Source organism: Lates calcarifer, linkage group LG12 (genome assembly GCF_001640805.2).
Source record: "Lates calcarifer isolate ASB-BC8 linkage group LG12, TLL_Latcal_v3, whole genome shotgun sequence".
NCBI lineage: Eukaryota > Metazoa > Chordata > Actinopteri > Centropomidae > Lates > Lates calcarifer.
The window spans coordinates 14214638-14231709 of NC_066844.1; the positions used below are offsets into that span (position 1 = coordinate 14214638).

The 17072-nt window shown below is 39.1% G+C and overlaps 1 protein-coding gene across 1 annotated transcript in view; it reads right to left on the minus strand.

The window, feature by feature from the left end:
- camkvb (CaM kinase-like vesicle-associated b) overlaps positions 1-17072 on the minus strand; it is a 39452-nt gene that overhangs the window by 3620 nt on the left and 18760 nt on the right. Inside the window, exons 2-9 of the mRNA XM_018679957.2 lie at positions 7457-7564; positions 6904-7035; positions 4740-4814; positions 3938-4076; positions 2674-2794; positions 2465-2540; positions 2200-2336; positions 1930-2008 (exon numbers count right to left, since the gene is read on the minus strand). Coding sequence (XP_018535473.1) covers positions 1930-2008; positions 2200-2336; positions 2465-2540; positions 2674-2794; positions 3938-4076; positions 4740-4814; positions 6904-7035; positions 7457-7551 — 854 coding nt within the window. The 5' untranslated portion in view covers positions 7552-7564. The remainder of the gene's footprint in view (positions 1-1929; positions 2009-2199; positions 2337-2464; positions 2541-2673; positions 2795-3937; positions 4077-4739; positions 4815-6903; positions 7036-7456; positions 7565-17072) is intronic.

Here is a 17072-nt window from a genome sequence, read left to right on the forward strand (position 1 = left end):
ACAAAATGTATTCCTCTGCCATTATGACAGAGTGCATTATTGTGGGTTATCCCAAGAGGAAGAAAACAAAACAGAACAACTATACATGTATGTGAGGCTGTACAATGGCACTGTGGTAATGTGTGCTCACTGCACACTATTAATGAAAATGTTAACATGCCGATATTTAGTAGATAATATAATATTTATAAATCAATATTTTTATAATGACGATGTATCAAATGACAATGCAGAAACAGTGTGACTATGTGAGAGGGGCTGCTTGTAGTCATGAACCTACAGAGAATTATCATCCCAATCTGCAGCTCTCCGCGGCTTTATGGAGCTTTCAGCACCCTGATCAGCTGTCCCTCTCATAGCTGTATTGTTTTAGTTCGCTCTCACTGCTCTCAGCAATATTTTTGGCTGCAGCAAGCTGCTGTTTTCAGAAAAAAAAAAAAAAAAACCTGCTGGAACCCCTGCTGTACAGTCTCTGCTCAGCACCAAACAGCAGATCACACAGTTATGAGGTGTAAATAAGCAACCGTTTGCTAACAAGTATTAACAACAAGAAGTATCAACTTAAGAGATGACATATTATTGCTGTGCTCATGACTTTCTTCCACAGCCTCTAAGTTGCCAAAAAAATGGTTACTGCAGGTTTAAGCGAAAAATAATAATAGAAGAGCCCTGCCTGAAGATCAAAGGCTGAACTCTGGCATGTAGAGGAGCAGTAATTTAGTAATGTAAGTAGGAGCCAGCCTATAAAGTGCTATAACTGTAATCAATTAAATCTTCAGATCAACTCTAAAACTGACTGTTTGCCAGTGAAGAGAGGCTAAAACAGGGGTGATATGATCATGTCTCCTTGAATAAAAGTCAAGCGGCTGTACTTTGTTCTAGCTGCAGGCATGAGATTGTTTTTCTGCTTGGCTTGCATACAGCAAGATGCAGTAGTACAGATGTGATGGTATAAAGGCATGTAGGCATGAGACAGACCTGATTTTTATATGCTCCTCAACTGGAGGAAGCATGAATGAATAACTTTTGTGACTGGTTTGTCAAATGAGAGGTCACTATCAAAGACTATGCCAGTGGTTTGACATTAGCTGACCGGGGACCTAGATTCCTCCGCAAAATGGAGATGGACTTTGGAGGACCAAATACATTTTTTGTATTTATGTTCATGTTCAGATTTATGTTCATTTAGCTGAAGAAAGTTCTGGGACTTCCAGCGCTTGATTTGAAAAAAAAAACAAGAAATCAGCTGGTGGAAACTGGTTTGCATTAGAATATATATCTGCATGTCATCCACATAGCAATAATATGTGATGTAGTGGAAACGTATATATCTGTAGAATAGAACAGGGCTGTGGATAAAGCCTTGGGGAACACCACACATTAGAGGAGGAGAGAGGATTATGTTTGACACTACGTACAATTTGAACTGGTTTAAGGTGGTATCCCTGATGCCAATCCATCTAATATTCATCAGGAGATTTCAACAGGAATCAGAAAATGTCAACCTACTGGTGGCACCAAGGTAAAAGTCATTGGATCACCAAAGTCACTAGGATACGTCCTCTGCAAACCATGAATGTCTGTTATTTCAGGTATTTCAGACATTGCCATCTGTACAGCCACATTGCCGTTGTGGTTAAAAGCATCTTTTATACTCATTTTGGCTGATGTGGAAAGCAGCTTTGGTTTTTTGTCAAGAGAAGCAACATTTATGATGCTATGGTGACTTGCTGCCTAACAAATGCTGAGCACGCATTATGAACAGTGATTAGCCTGTTAAAATGAAGTTTCCCAATACAATTTTAATTGACATGTCAAACAAGCAAGAACGTCTGATCTCACACAGCCTTTGTGATCATATTAATACAGACTGATCACACTGTTCTGATTTAAATGGGCTGCACAACATATCAAAGCTCTGCTGCCTACCATTCATGGTTTATAGCCTCCTGGGCTGTCAGTCTCTGGTCTTGATCCACCTCCATCAGACGAGCAACCAGACTCTTAGCTGTCAGAGAGAAATCACACAGAAGAAACTCAACAAAAAAGGGTTTATTCTCCTGATGGATGGGAACATAAATATGACTTGTGTTTGAACACTCCAGAGGTAAGAAGAGGGGAAAACTCTCAAATTTGAAATGTTTACCCAGCAAGCTGTCATTGTGTTCCTTCACAGTGTTAACTTTTTTCTAAAAGTACCTGAATCTGAGATGTCATCCCAGTACGGAGAGTCAAACTCATAATCGCCTGCCAGGATCTTTCGAAACAGGTTCTTGTCGTGGTTTTCATAATCATCATCATCGGTTTCATCGTAGAAAGGAGGGTTGCCTGACAGCCTGAGGTAGCAAAGGAACAAAGAGGACTGTGAGTCAAAAAACACACACATATATATATATCATGTTTTAATCAAGGTCTAGTATGTAATAAAACTCTTTCTCTCTTCATGTTGCCCATCACAACTTACAGTATGTACATGATGACACCTGTAGCCCAGCAGTCCACAGGTCTACCGTATCGCTGTCTGCCAACCACCTCAGGAGCTGCACAAGAGCACAGCAATTTCATAAAGATGTCTGCAGTATGAACACCACAACAGTCTGGCATGTGACATTCTCTACCAATCTGCCTCTATAACCGTGTCTTATTTCCCACATGGTGAATGTATATTCTCACCCAGGTACTCTGGTGTCCCACAGGGGTCTTTGATTAGTCCATTCTCCAGCTTGGCAAGATGGAAGTCACTGATGACTATTTTCGAGTGCTTCAGCCGGTTGTAGTAGACCAAGTTCTCCAACTACGGATAATGACATATTATAATTACAACTGTTAATGCAATGTTCATTCATAAGGTCTTTCATTGTCATAGTTAATCAGCAGTTCAAGGTTGCAGAGTTTTAATTTCAGTGGTGGAGTCGTTTTCTAAGAGAGGTAATGAGGAGACTGAAAACATCTAAAAGTTTAATTATCTAGTGCCAAGAAAAAGACAAATCAAATGAGAGACATCCCGTTTCATTTTGTCATTTTATTGTCATTGGTTAAAGACTAAATGCCTTGACCAAATTTAAAATATTTCCACTTAAGAAATGCACTGATTTCCATTTAAGATGACAGCCCCATACTGGGAGGCATGAAAGGTATGGAGATGGAGAAGCAGGGCTATGTTTTTCTCTGAATAATGGTAAGACATGATTAAAGAGATAGGACACAGAGGTCAACCAAACAGTGTGTAACAGGCTTCACCGTCTGTGTGTCTTTGGCCTAATGTAATGAATTTCAGCTGATATGTGGTATCTCAACAGAAATTCAGTGATGACTTACACACTTTTGGTTTTTGAGCCATTTGTGATCAACTGACAAGATAATATGTAAATAATAACATGGCAGTTATATTTTTTTCTTGTCTTGACACATGCCAATAAATTTTTAGTACGAATCTGCATACTTAAAATTTACAGCTGCATATTGTTATAGTTCCCATAGTTGCTTTGTTAAAAGTAGACCCCTCCCATTATCTCATGTTAGTGGAAATGCTCTTTGGAATGGCACTAGATTTCTTGCAGCAGAATCAGATAAAGTATCTTATTTGATAAAAAAAAAATCTGAGACACATGAAATTGAAAAAGACTTTTTGGTCCAGCTGGCAATAGTATTGTGAGCCTGCAACAGCACACTGCAGGCAGCCAGCTTTACTCTGCTGTATGTACCTTGGGCGGGTTACTCTGTTTAATTAAAGTGAAATTAATTTCATGGAGAAGAGGCGCATGGTTTCTGCTGTCTGTTATTTGTATTTTTTTATTTTTTGTCCACAGTTAAGGTTTATTGTTGGAGCAGCTGATAACAGTGAGATGTTACCACAATCACTGTGTCTTTGCTACCTCTGCCAACAGCATCAGATTAGTCAGTATATTCGAAGTCCTGCACTACTTAAGCATCTTACCTTGAGGTTTCTGTGAACAATACCCAGGGAGTGGAGGTAGGCGACAGCCTCCAACACCTGGCGCACCACGTTACTGGTGTCTCGCTCTGAGTAGTAGCCTTGATCCAGGATCCAGTCAAACACCTCTCTGCCTGTTGCACTGTGGAAACACAAGGTTATTTGTGTTACTTTACAAGGTGTTACTTGTATGCTATTGAAAGTTGTGAATGTGACTTTATTTCAGCATTTGAGGATTTCAGCCATCTTTTTTCAATTCTAGAAAAAAGTGTGCTTTGTGAGATGAAATGTTAAGAGGAGAAAATAATAAGACTATTAGGACAAAGGCAAAAAGAACTGATTATATAGAAAGCTATTTCTGTACTTTTTCATTGCATATTTATCTTGAAATGTTAATTAAATCATTCCCAGAATAAAATCTTTGCATGAGATTATATCATCTACCATACCTGCCTCATCCCTATAGATGTTTCTTTTGTATTTGATCATTTTCTTTCCAAACAGAATTCCTATACAAACAAATCAAGTGTCCTCAAAGGACAGGATGAGCATTCTATGTTTAGCATATCCATGGAAATGCATCAAATTCCCCAAGAACACATGCTGATGAGAATGGAGCAGCTAGCAAGCAATCATATCCGAATACCAAATGAGTGGAGTTCAGTTCTCATATCTACACGGCCTCAGGCTACAACAGCTCATTCCCCACGAGTGTATAATCAACACATACAGTTGAGCAGGCCTGAGCTACAGCAAAGACAAGCAGAGAGCCTTTTCCCCGAGCTCATCAGACATCTGAACTCACAGTTCAAGAAAGAGGAAGTATTCTTTTTTGGTCTCGAAGACGTCCACCAGTTGGAGAATATTGGGATGCTTCACCCTGAGGAGATGTGTCACAAAGCACAAGACAAAGAGAGAAACAGAGAGCGAGAGAGATGTCAGGAATCATATAGGAGATGACGTGAGGACAAGGCAGAGACCTACATGTTCAGCTCCCATCCATAGATAAGCAGATATAAGCAGACAACTATGCCCATGACCATGATCATGCCTTTGAAAACAATAGTACCAGTTGGGAAATCTCATGGTGAATGTAGCCCATAAAGCTACAACAGCTAAAGAGTTATATTCTTGCTTATCAATCCCCCACGAAGTTGAGGAAATTCTCCTGATGCCTCTGTGGTCCATTCTGCCATATTTTAAATTGCACTGACCGAGGAATAGGGTCAAAAGAGACTGAAGCTGTGTCTGAAATCGCTTTCTCATTCATTCAAGACCCAGTTGGTTACTTCCTGAGTGGAAAACTGAGACAATTTATGTGTCATTTTCATTTTGCATCACTGACAGGTGTTGTGTTTCATAATGTAATTTACATGTCTCTTATATTAAGAGCAAAGGGAAAGCACTGCAGTGTGGGATTTTTAGAAAAAAGCAGTTCTATTATAGAAATTTATTATAGAGATTGAAAGCACATATACATTTATTTTGTATTTAAATCAAAAGGCAGACAGTGAATGTACCAGCAAGTAGCTAATGAGGAGAGATTTAGGACACACGACAGCTACGTGTTTCTCTACTACATGATTTTTTCATATTTCTCCTTCATATAGCTCTTCATATTTTGGTAGGTTCATTGCTCAACAAAACATTTAAGTGTGATTTATCTATCTTACAATTGTGTATTCAGTGTCTTATGTTTTCTCTGCAGCCCCAAGTGGTAATTACAGGAATTTCATCAAAGGTGTTAATAAATGAAAGAAAGAATTATCAAGCTAGCTTCGTCTGTGTGTGACTTAGTTATGCAGTTTTTGCAAGCATTAAGCACATCTTGCAGGAGATCATACTTAACCCAAGTTACATAGTGCAAGAACCAGCATTCAGGAATCAATCAAGGTGGTGCCACTCCCCCTATTCCAAGTCAGTCTACCCTCAAAACTGTTTTGGAGCTGTTATTTTAAGGTAAAATAGTTGCATAATGTTGCTTTAATGGTGTCTTCTTCACTATAATTGGCTATAATCCACAGCTCCAAAAAGTTAAAATGCTAGAGACAAGATGTTTCAACTTTCCACATCACACCTGTATACTGGACCACAGCTGAGTTATGATGTCACAAAATCCTGAAAGTGAAAGCAGCCTTCTAGTGTCAAACTCTGCATATACATCCCACTGCACAGTCAATCTCAAACATCCAGGTGAAGTAATAATAATCAAAACATATTTTTGAGTTGAGGTAGACTTTTAGTAAATCACATTAAAAGCAGTGTCAAAATCTCCTTGCTGAAAAGAAACCAAATTGTTGGCACAAGTGACTGACAGTCTGTGGGTTTCATTGTAAGTAATATAAATAAATTAATGAGAATTAGAACTTGAATGAGCACTTTTCTTTTCTAATGCCTATATTCAAGCATTTTTATATTCATTTGATGTTTTGCCAGCAATTATTCACAGCCTTTGAAAATGTCATTCCATTTGATTATTCTCTAACCCCCCCCCGGTGATTGGAGCATGAGAAACAGAAGCAGTGCACATCCCTGTTATTGTGGTGTCTAAAGTGTAATTTTCAGAAGAATGTGAGTCCCTGTTTTGAAAGGCTTCTTAGAAAGAAATCACACCTTCATCTTCATCTCGCTTCACTGCTTCGCCTGCTGTCAGCGACAAATTGTTTGATAAGGCCCAGGTTATGCTAATGCGGGTTTTACTGGAAAGTTAGATAATCACAGAGAAGCTGTGAAAAAATCCTCTGATAAACAAAGCTGAGTGTGATCTGTCAGCAAAATGAGGTTCGCTTGACTGTTTTTTTTTTTTTTTTTTTTTTAGAAATCGATGTTGTCAATTAAGTGTTTAAGAAGACAAAACAGGAAAATGAAAAAAAAAACATAAATAGAAAACTTTTGAAAACACTATCATCACAAAACTAATCAAACACTGTTTGGACTGAAGGGAACATTAATGCCAATTAACAACTCACATCTTTAAGATGAGGATCTCATTTTTCGCAGCCTTGCGGACTTTCCTTCCATCCTTCTTTAGGAACTTTTTACATGTGTACATTTTCATCGTAGTTTTGTCCTTGGCTCTAAATATCTCACAGAACTCCTCCCTGAAAGAGAGTACTTCATGATAGCATTTATTTGCAGAAATATGCAAGGTGTGATCAGAAAGTTCAGAGACTGCACTTATAACAGCAAAAACTGCAACAGACTAAAAATTTGGTTGCAATTTCCTAAAGGGGGTAGTCAACCAGCAACACACCACTCTCAGTGTCTCTGCCATTCTGAATCTCCTCCACTGTGCAAGTGGTCAAAAAAATAGGTATAATACAGGTCCTGTGGAATACTGATTCAAAATTGTTGCATGCACATTACTGTGCCATACTCCATTCATTCGCAACAGGAAGAGTCTCAGAACTTTTTGATTGCACCTTGTAAACACAGATCATAATGGCTTTTTGAGAAAAGATACAAATCATTCAGTATTCTGTATGAATGTTTGGCTCTACAAGCTGCTGCTGAGATACTCACGATTTAACAATCTGACCCAGGTCATATTTATCTGTCACATCTGAAGGATTGTTATAATCCTTCTTTTCCCCGATTGTTAAACAGCCAAATGGCATGGCCACTCCTGACCTGTGGTAAGAGAAACACAAGGAAAGACAGAAGAGTGAGAGAATGAAATTAATAATAGATAACAGTAATGCTGAGAAAGCCTTTCCAAAGTGTAAGACCTAAAGAGCCACCAGAGGTACTATCACTTGATTGTTTGACTTCCTGTAACAGTCTTTCATGATCCTGCATTAATAAAGGCCAGAGCCTTAGAGTATGCTGCACAGAATCAGCTTTATGTTAGGGTCTAATTTATAGAACTAATATCACAGTTGGGGGAACAGTTTTGCGCTGAAGCAGGAGTCTGGACTGAATGTACCAGTGCTTTTCAGTGGGATGAAAGTTACAAACCATAGGGGTCAGGGAGCAGAAGGAGCAGCAGTTAATATGATCCTGGGGCCCAGCGAGGCAACCACAGCAACAAGTGAAGCATTTCCAATCAAGAAAGGGAGCCAGCAATTAAAGGCAGAGCACCCCAGGACTCAGAGAGGAATTAAAGTACTTTACGAGCTCTGCATCTACACTTGAACACCTAATTGCGGTGCAGCCTCTCTGTGCTGATCTCTAACAGCATGGAATGAAATTTGAGACCAGCCTATGCAACTTTATCGTGTTTTTTTGTTTCCTGAATATTAGAGGTTTTAAAGTCAGCTAAGTTAGAGCTGTTGTTTTTGTATTTCAAGGGAGGCAAAAGATTTGTTTTTTTTAGTACTATTTCTGCATTGTGCAGCCAGGAACAGAGATGTCAAACCAAAGGCAAAATTAGCTGTTTGTGGAGTCTGCAACAATAAAACATTCATGCTCCCCTGCAGTTAAGACTGTGTATTTTTGTGTGTGTGTGTGTGTGTATTATAGCTCCCAGCCAGAAAGTGTAACACCTAACTTCCCATGAAACAACAAATTGTCCTTTTTAGACATGGGTTTACTTTTTGTACAGATTTAAAGAAAAATAGATACGACATGTTAATTTGTGAGTTTTAGAGGTGCTAGCAGGAAGTAGTACTCCAGTCTTTGAGCTAAGTTATTGCTACCTCCAACTTCAATTTCAACTCTGTCTCCTGGAAATTTTATTATTATTATTAAACTGCAATGGTAAATATGTTTCATAGGAAATGTAATTGCGATCAACACGTGACTCTCACTGTAAAACTTTGAACACAGTTATCATCAATTTACAATCAGTTTATGCTACAATATCCATATACTGTAAATATGTATACTGGAAGTCATTTTGATTAATTTGGTACATCAAATATCTAACAATTGTATACACTGCATTACACTGATGCAAAAATCCCTATCCAATAATGTCAATAATGCCATAAAGCAGTCCTGCTCATTGCCTACAATGGCCTAATACTGCTGCCACATATTCTCTATCTCTGTCTCTGCAAATCTAAATCTCCTACATCTCTCTTGAGAGCAGAATCGTAATATTGCCCAACCCTAGTCATCATGTGATTTAACACTTAACAAAGAGGTGACTGCTGAATGCTATTACAACAGCCAGTTAAATGTGAGTAAATTGTTTTCAAAGGAAATAACTTGCCAAAAACCAAAAGAAAAAAGAAAAAACTAAAGAAAAAAGCGAATGGAATCAGCTACAACAAGCAAGTGTGTGATTAAATGTTCTCCAGGTTCAAATCCCTGGACAGATTGGAGAAGTCTGGTGGGAGAACAGTTGTTGCCTCTTTCAACAACTACCAGCAATGTGTCCTTGAATAAGGCACTACACTACTCATTACACCAGTAAAACTGCTCTGGGGCCTATAGTAGAACACTACAGACTTACTGACAGGTCCTGAGCTGGTGTGAATGTTCTGTATTTGGGGCTGTTTGGATGCACAGCAGAACAGTGCTGAAAAACTACTGCGCAGCAAAAATTTCCCTAGATGAATAAAGGGCAAGAAATATTTATTTCCTAGCCACACAACATCCATCTGTGCCGACAGTTTGGGTGATGGATGTCCACATGTAAATGAGCACAGCCAGCACGAGAAGTATAGCATTATGTGTAAGAAGGGCAATCTGTTCACTGTGGCTCCGCACACTGACTCGTAATCCAGTTTAAATGAACAAAGTTCAGTACGGAGATGTCTCAAATTGCTGAGGAAAAACTGTGCCCTCTCTGAACTTCCTTTTCTTTGAGGCAGGAGTCTGTTGTGGAGTCGACATAAGAAGCTGACCTTCTCTGGCTCCCTGTCTCTCTCTCACACTTTCAATATACTGTACATGTCTCTCCGTGGTAAAAGCTTTGACTCAGTGAAGTTCTGGTACAAAAGAGGAGACAAAAGTTCTGCAGGACCAGTGGATTTAATGTTGGTGAGCCTGGCAGAGGAAAGGAATTAGGAAATATGTCAGGAAAAATCTATAATATTCTAGAAAACATTTATATTCACATATACATTATAGAAAGGAAAAATAGGAGAGAAAAAGGCTTTTCTGATGATGATGGAATCTAAAGACGTAATCCAGCAAATAAACTGTGCCTTTGTGGTTTTGCAATGTTTTCTGAGCTCAGTCATTGAAGGTTCACAATGAACCTGTAAAATAAACAGAGAGTCTATGGAGACATGAGCATTCATCCATAAATCCAAAGTGTGGCAAAAACCTTAAAGTGCTTCTACAAAGGATCTTGGTCAGCCTCTGCCATTTTTTTTTAAAGTGTAGATTAATGTAATGGATGAAGAATTTGTGAAGCAATTCAAGCAAAAAGAGCAGGATGCTGGCTGTATCACCTAACGGAGGCTGCATAATGGGCCCATTTGGACTGACCACCATCAGCAACATTCAAGCATTATCACCCCATGTTCTGACTGTTATCCATCCCTCAGGAGCACCAATCGATGGCTCACTATGCTTTATGGCTCAGTGTGTGACCTGGGTCTGCCAGTGGGGCTTGCTTGGGCCACGCTGCTGTAACACCAAGGATTTTCTGCAGATGCTGTTAAGATTTACAGTACAGAGGATGGACAGTGATAAAGATCATCAAGTGGGCTCAAGCACAGCGCCTCCTAAGGCCAGGCAAGGAGATGAACAAATGAGGTTTTTCTCTTCATTCTGCCTGTTGAAATTGATGAAATGCTCTTGAAGCACTTGTGTCTGGGCAAAGTTTTGGATTAGGCTAAATGCAGCACATGTGTGCACTCTGTCAAGACTTTTTAAGGCAGCGGAAAGGGGGATTATTTTACCTGCTGCTGTGGTATAATGTGGGGCTATGCCTGCCTGGTACCTGTTTGGTATGGTAAGCCTTTCTGTACGTGAGGGAGCAGCTGTTTGCACTAATCTCACCATGAAATTCCTCTGAGATGAACAAGTGTGTCCTTGTTTTTGTAAATCTTTAATTTGTTGTTTAGTTTTTGACTAAACTGTCCTTCATTCATCCCTATTCTCTTAACTCTCCCTCTGGCTCAGCAGCCTCTAAATGAGGATGCACAGTAAAGATCAGACCCAATGCATCACACCTGACTGTAGGCTATTACAAATTTACTGAAGAGAAACTAAGCATCTGTGTTTCAACAATTATATATAAACTAATTGATAAAACAAATAATTTACTAATTCTAAAATTAAATATGCACTTTTAATGGATGATCAATTTTGCTCCTTATCTTGAAGTACAAATGGATCAGTTTATCACCTGAATGCAGTTTCCCTTTGGCACTATAGAGCATCTTTAGCATCTTTCAGCTTTTCAACATTTTGGTTCACACTCACCAACAACCCAGTTTGGAGCCATATTAGACAGCTATTTTTATTTATTTTTTTTAAATAAATAAAATAAAAATAAAACATGGTGGAACTCTACAGAAACTCTCACTCTTCTCAGGAGTTGGTTTAGACCAAAACAGAGCTAAAAGAAGCATTAGTATTGAACTTAAATTCACAGGGTAGCCAAAAACATGACTCCAAATTAACGCCGACATGTCAAATGTGTGAGTAAGCAATGTGCCGTAATAACAACTATGACTATAGGTCAGTGTTGTGTTTACAGTTTGTCAAACTGCTCCCAGGAGACAGAAAATAGAATTAATAATTGAAAAAAAAAAACTTTCAACATTAAGTTTGAAGTGAGCAGTTTCTCTCAGTAGTGTTGATTCCCCTGAGCACACACTCTTCTTCAGGGTTTCGAACAAACTAGTAATTCTGTTTTGACAAGGTTCAGCTCAGCCATCTAAAATATCATCTTTCCTCTCCTCCGAGGCTCAGTCTTTCTCTCCGTTCCTGGGGATTGGCTGAGGCTTTAGCAACACAGGGACAGACTCTCCAGCTATTAGGAAATAAACATCCTTGACATTCATTTTCTTTTATCCCCTGCTGATCTCCTGGGATTGCCCGAAAGACTGCTATAGCGCTTCGCCTTCAGCTGAGAGGAGAAGATAAGGTCAACACAAATTGGCATGGCGACAATTGTGTAAGTCTTAACAGAGACCAGTGCGAGAAAGATACTCAGACAGTTCCCTCTTGCCATCTCCTCTGGTGAAAAAAGTTGCTATTGCAAGTAAATGGTGCAAGGAAACTATGCTTATTAAGCAAACAGAAAGGCTGGAGGATAATAGAAAACAAGAAAACAACTTCCATTTGGACTTTTACAAATCAGCTCTATCTTGACTTGAAAGCCCTTCACTGATGCAGTCCTGAAAGGAAACAAGGTACACAATGTAAGGAAGTAAAAGAACATTTCAATAATACATGGGCTCCAGTTTCAGTGAAGTTTCAATCACACCAGTATGTAAACAGGTTATATCAGCCATTACACTCAGATCCTAAAAAACAAATACTAAAGTAGCCCAGCTGTGATCAGACAATTCAAACTATGATCAGACAACAGACAAATCTTTCGTGTTTTGTTTTTTTTTTTTTTCAAAAGTCAATCATTGATATTGGTTTGTAGCTTGTCCCCCATGTTTATTTATGATAATGTCAAATACATGTCATTTGTTGAGCAAGTGGCAAACAACACTTAACCCTGATCCCAGAGGTCAAACTGAGCTGCAGTGTCAAAGATAAATAGCAATTTAAAAATACATCATGCGCACAAGTATGCTGTAAATCTCTTCTGACATGACTTGATTCTATGTGATATTTGACATATCAGATTTTGGCTGGAGGTGTGAACTTGGCATTTAGGTGGGACAACACATGCATTTTAAAGACATAACACTGTAAGTGCTAAATAAAACATTTTCAAGTCTGGTGTGGACGCATAACACATTATAGAAGTGCCAAGTATGAGTGGTGTGCAGGTGCAGGGAAGCCACAGTCTTAAGTAAGTCATCTAGACAACAAAGAGGCAGCCCAGCAGCTAATACTAAAAATTTGCTAATGATTGTTTTTGCTTGCTATACAGTAACAATGAAATCCCATTAATATCAAAGCTGTCTGACTCTGAGTGAACTTTTATGGATGAAGGGCCAAGCCACGGGAAGATGGGAGAATCCATTAGTGCTTAGATTTACTATATGTAATTAATCTGTTGATACATGACCCTGGCAGTGTCTCTGTCAGCGGTAGTAAAATTACAGCTCCACAGTTCCCTGAATAGTTCTATCTATCTGTAAGAAATAGGCATTCAAGATTGAGATAAAATCAAAGTACTTTATATTTATATTATTTCACAGTATACAGTGCAAAATCCATTAATTCAGTGGTGAGCCAACATATTTGTGGAATCACTTCTCCAGAAACTCGCTGGGGAGAGAGGAACCAACATTCTGCAACATCGTCACGCTGCCTCATTACTGCACCTCACAAGAATTATGTCTTTTACATTGGACTTTAAGGGGAAATGGCTTCTTGGAAATGTTGACATAAAAGTTTGCATGCACTGTCTCGGGGGCTTTTTACCACACTAATTAAAGTTGCAATGCAGCACATTAGGCTTGCTGTTTCAACCTTTGCAGGGCCAGCAGAGGAGAGTGGAGCCAGGAAGTCTGTAACGAGGGGAGAAGAGCAGGGTAACAACAGCAGATCGGAAATACACGAAGAGCTGGAAAGTTGCACCAATTGGCAGAATGCATGGAGCGGGATCAGAATAAAGATGGTGGCAAAGGTTTTAAAAAGTGGGAGCATACATGGTTGAATTAATTATTCATAGCTGATAGTCTCCTTTTCCACAGTGTGTCTCACTGGGCCTGTGGTTCGTGTCTTTCTTGTATCGAGGAATCGTTGTGTCCCAGGGCGCTTGCTTAACAGTGTGCTAGCAGCCAGAAGCATGGCAGCTGTGGCAGTGCTGTAATAATTACCAGCCTTCTCTGCTCAGCCCTCTTCTAATCCCAGTTCAGTCCGCTGCACTGCTTGTCGGTGTCTGTGTCAGTCTCACACACAGCGAACCTCTCAAGAATCCATTACATCTCTCATTTGTTTGCCAGACATCACCAAGGATTGGAGGCTTTGCAATCTAACTTATATGTGTTTTTTTTCAAGGGCTTATTCAAGGCTGTGAACCCTAATCATTCAGTCCCCTTTAGAAAATGATCACAATCCCACTCTATGTGCTGTCATTCATTCTGAATCTGCCTCATATTGCTGTATTGAATGAGAAAACACTGCAGAGGCTTCTTCAGCTGAGAGGGAGCTTGAGAAAACCCTCACTCTTCTCCACTTCACTTCCTTCCCACTTCCTTCTGGCTTCCTGTGCCATCACTCGGAGCGACTGAACACAGGCTTAGCCTTGCACTTTACAAGAATCACAAGGCAAATTACAGCCCCTTCTTACAACAGCTTCTAAAAGGGGAGGTGAGACTGTAGAATCTTGTCACATTTACTGTAACAGAGTCACAGGTCTATAATCGATATGTCACACACCCCCAGGACTTACACCTGCTGCCTGCCATATCATTACTTTTCTGTTTCAGTGGGGAGACAAAAAGCACAGACTTAATTGGGAAGGAAAGTACACAGGTTTTTTTTAAAAATCAATTATATTTATGTTATCAATAATATTTATTTATTTATTTTTTATTATAAAGCCAGTGAAGAGCTCTCGGAGCCTGTGTGTATTACAGAATTAGGATGCATTGTCTCAGAGCGGACTGAATACTGCAACATGCAGTGGTAGCTTTTTACCTTTTGGCACATATACTTTGAATCTGTACCTACAAACAGCTGACACACCTTTAACACAATTGTCCACAATGTATCTGTAAGTGCATCTGGCTTTAGTGTCTGTAAAGTGTAGATTTAAACAGGCCAAAAAAAAAGAAAAGCTTTTTGCTGCATTTTGTCTGTTTAACCTGCAAGTCATGAAGACATTGTGAATATGAGATGCTGTGGTTTTGTTACATAAATTATTAAACTGATTCAAGCAAGCAGATAAGCTGACTCTGCTACTAGTGCATGAATGGTAATTGTGGGTTTAACTTGGGTTGCCAAGGGGGGGAAGTTTCATTTCCTGCATTCTAAAATTTGCTGTGTGGAGATTTTTGGGATAGGATTTAAGTTATTTTGTTCATAATCTATGTCCATTTACTTACTTAGTATTATCAGCAAAAGTATGTTATCACTTTACTGTACTTCATTACTCACCATCCGTCAGAATACTTTGAAGCTCAAGCTTCACACCACATGTCATCTTTGTATTAGCACAGCAAACAGCATTGTTAACAAGCTACAGTATGGAAGGAGTTACTGACCATGCATCAGCTAATGCTACCTTAGCCTCTGTGACTGCACACAGCTCTCCAGGAAGTCCTCTTTGCCTGGCTAATGTTAGCAAGCCAGCTAAAAACACATAACATGTGAATAAGAAAACTGTAGAATAATCTGGAGTTGCATTTGTTCTCTTTTGGTAGAGGCCAACTGTCTCACCCCATCTCAAGCCCCTGCAGCAAGTTAGCACATCCTGGACCTGTCTATCAACTGAAAACAGAGAGATTAATCTGATATTGACCAATCATCTAATTTCTACTGGGATTTGAAATGCCAAAGTAACAAAGCATAACTGGGAATATGTAAGTCTTGTCTGTCTAACTAGTCAATCTTTCTTCTGACTGAGGTTTGTGCAAGTTAGAATCTATGGCCCTGGCCATGGTTCTGAAATATCTGTAGCCTAACTGTGCTGTGTATTGATAAATCCATGGCACTGTCTGTGGTGCTGAGCCAGCAGACAGATTTGTAATTGCACCTATTTCTCTCAGTGCTGCCTTTCTGTCAGTTTTGATTTGGATCTATATTATTCTCTAAACTACATATATTTTATTCTATACTATATTTTAGTCTATACTCTGCAGAGTAGTGTCACATTCATGATCAAAATAACAAAAAGCAACATATAGTCATGGAAAAGCAAGAGGATCATAGAGACACACTGCTTAGATGTAGTAGTGTAATACAAAATGAAATGCCATGTGCTATGATCATGTGCATAATGTACTGATAGTGTCTTTAGCGCAGTTTTTCCAAAACAATGAGTTGTAGCTTGAGGTGCATGAGTGAAAATTAACCTAGATGGTTGGCTAGCATGCTTATTGGCTAATTTAACAATGTAGCCAATGACCAGAATCATACAGTAACATGCTACTACTATCTGATGCATTTAAATATGCTTACAACTAGTCAGTGACAGTTATGTCACTGACAGTTCTAAATTGAGCAGTTAGATAACAATTAGCTTACAAATAATAAAATGTATTGAATATGTATTAAACGGTTAAGCAACCACAGAAGGAGGACAAAAACATCACTGTGACATCTGAATCCTGCTGTGAGGCCAAATTATATGTTTAGAAATGCAGTCCACCCACGAATGCGTGTCCACTGTTGACCTCCAATATGGCTGCTTGAGGGTGCTTCAGTGTGACCTGGGCAGTCTATATATACTGTATATTACTCTTCAGGTAAGATGACTCAGAAGTGCTTTCTCTGTGGAGAGTTTGTGAAAACAAATGCCAGCTTGTTTTAACAAAACGGCTACAGACAATCCTGAGGGAGAATAGTACATGTGAGTATATAGATGAATTCATGCCTGAATGCACACATGCACAAATGCATTACAGTGTGAATCCATATACTGTACTGTACTATGAACATTTGTGTCCTTTCCTATTTGCAACGGATGTAGCCAGTGTATCTAATTTTAGCCCAAGAAATGTCTCTGCTGTCAAAACTCCTGTACCTTAATGTCATTTTTAGTCCCATGCTGGAGAGTGTTGGTGTGAGTGTGGTGAATCGCAGCATAAGGTGGTAACAGCACATCTTGAATGCCCTAATTACAGATACAGCTCTAATTCTATGGTGAAGAGTTCATCTAATCCAACTGCTTAGAAGCCTGGTGAAGTGTGTCTAATGGTGAACACAACCTTGATATGTCTGCATATGTGCACACATCCACACAAACACATACAGTTTGGACCAGAAATGATTCCTTGCCATGTCATTTACTATGTATGGTGCTTTCATTACTGTCCTGTAAACAATTTTTAAAAAATGTCATACAGAAACACTTTGCAAAGTTTCGACTTGAAAATAAAGCATTACATTTCCTCCACAGAAATCACCAATATTAATCAAGCTGCAGCTCTAATAGTGTGTA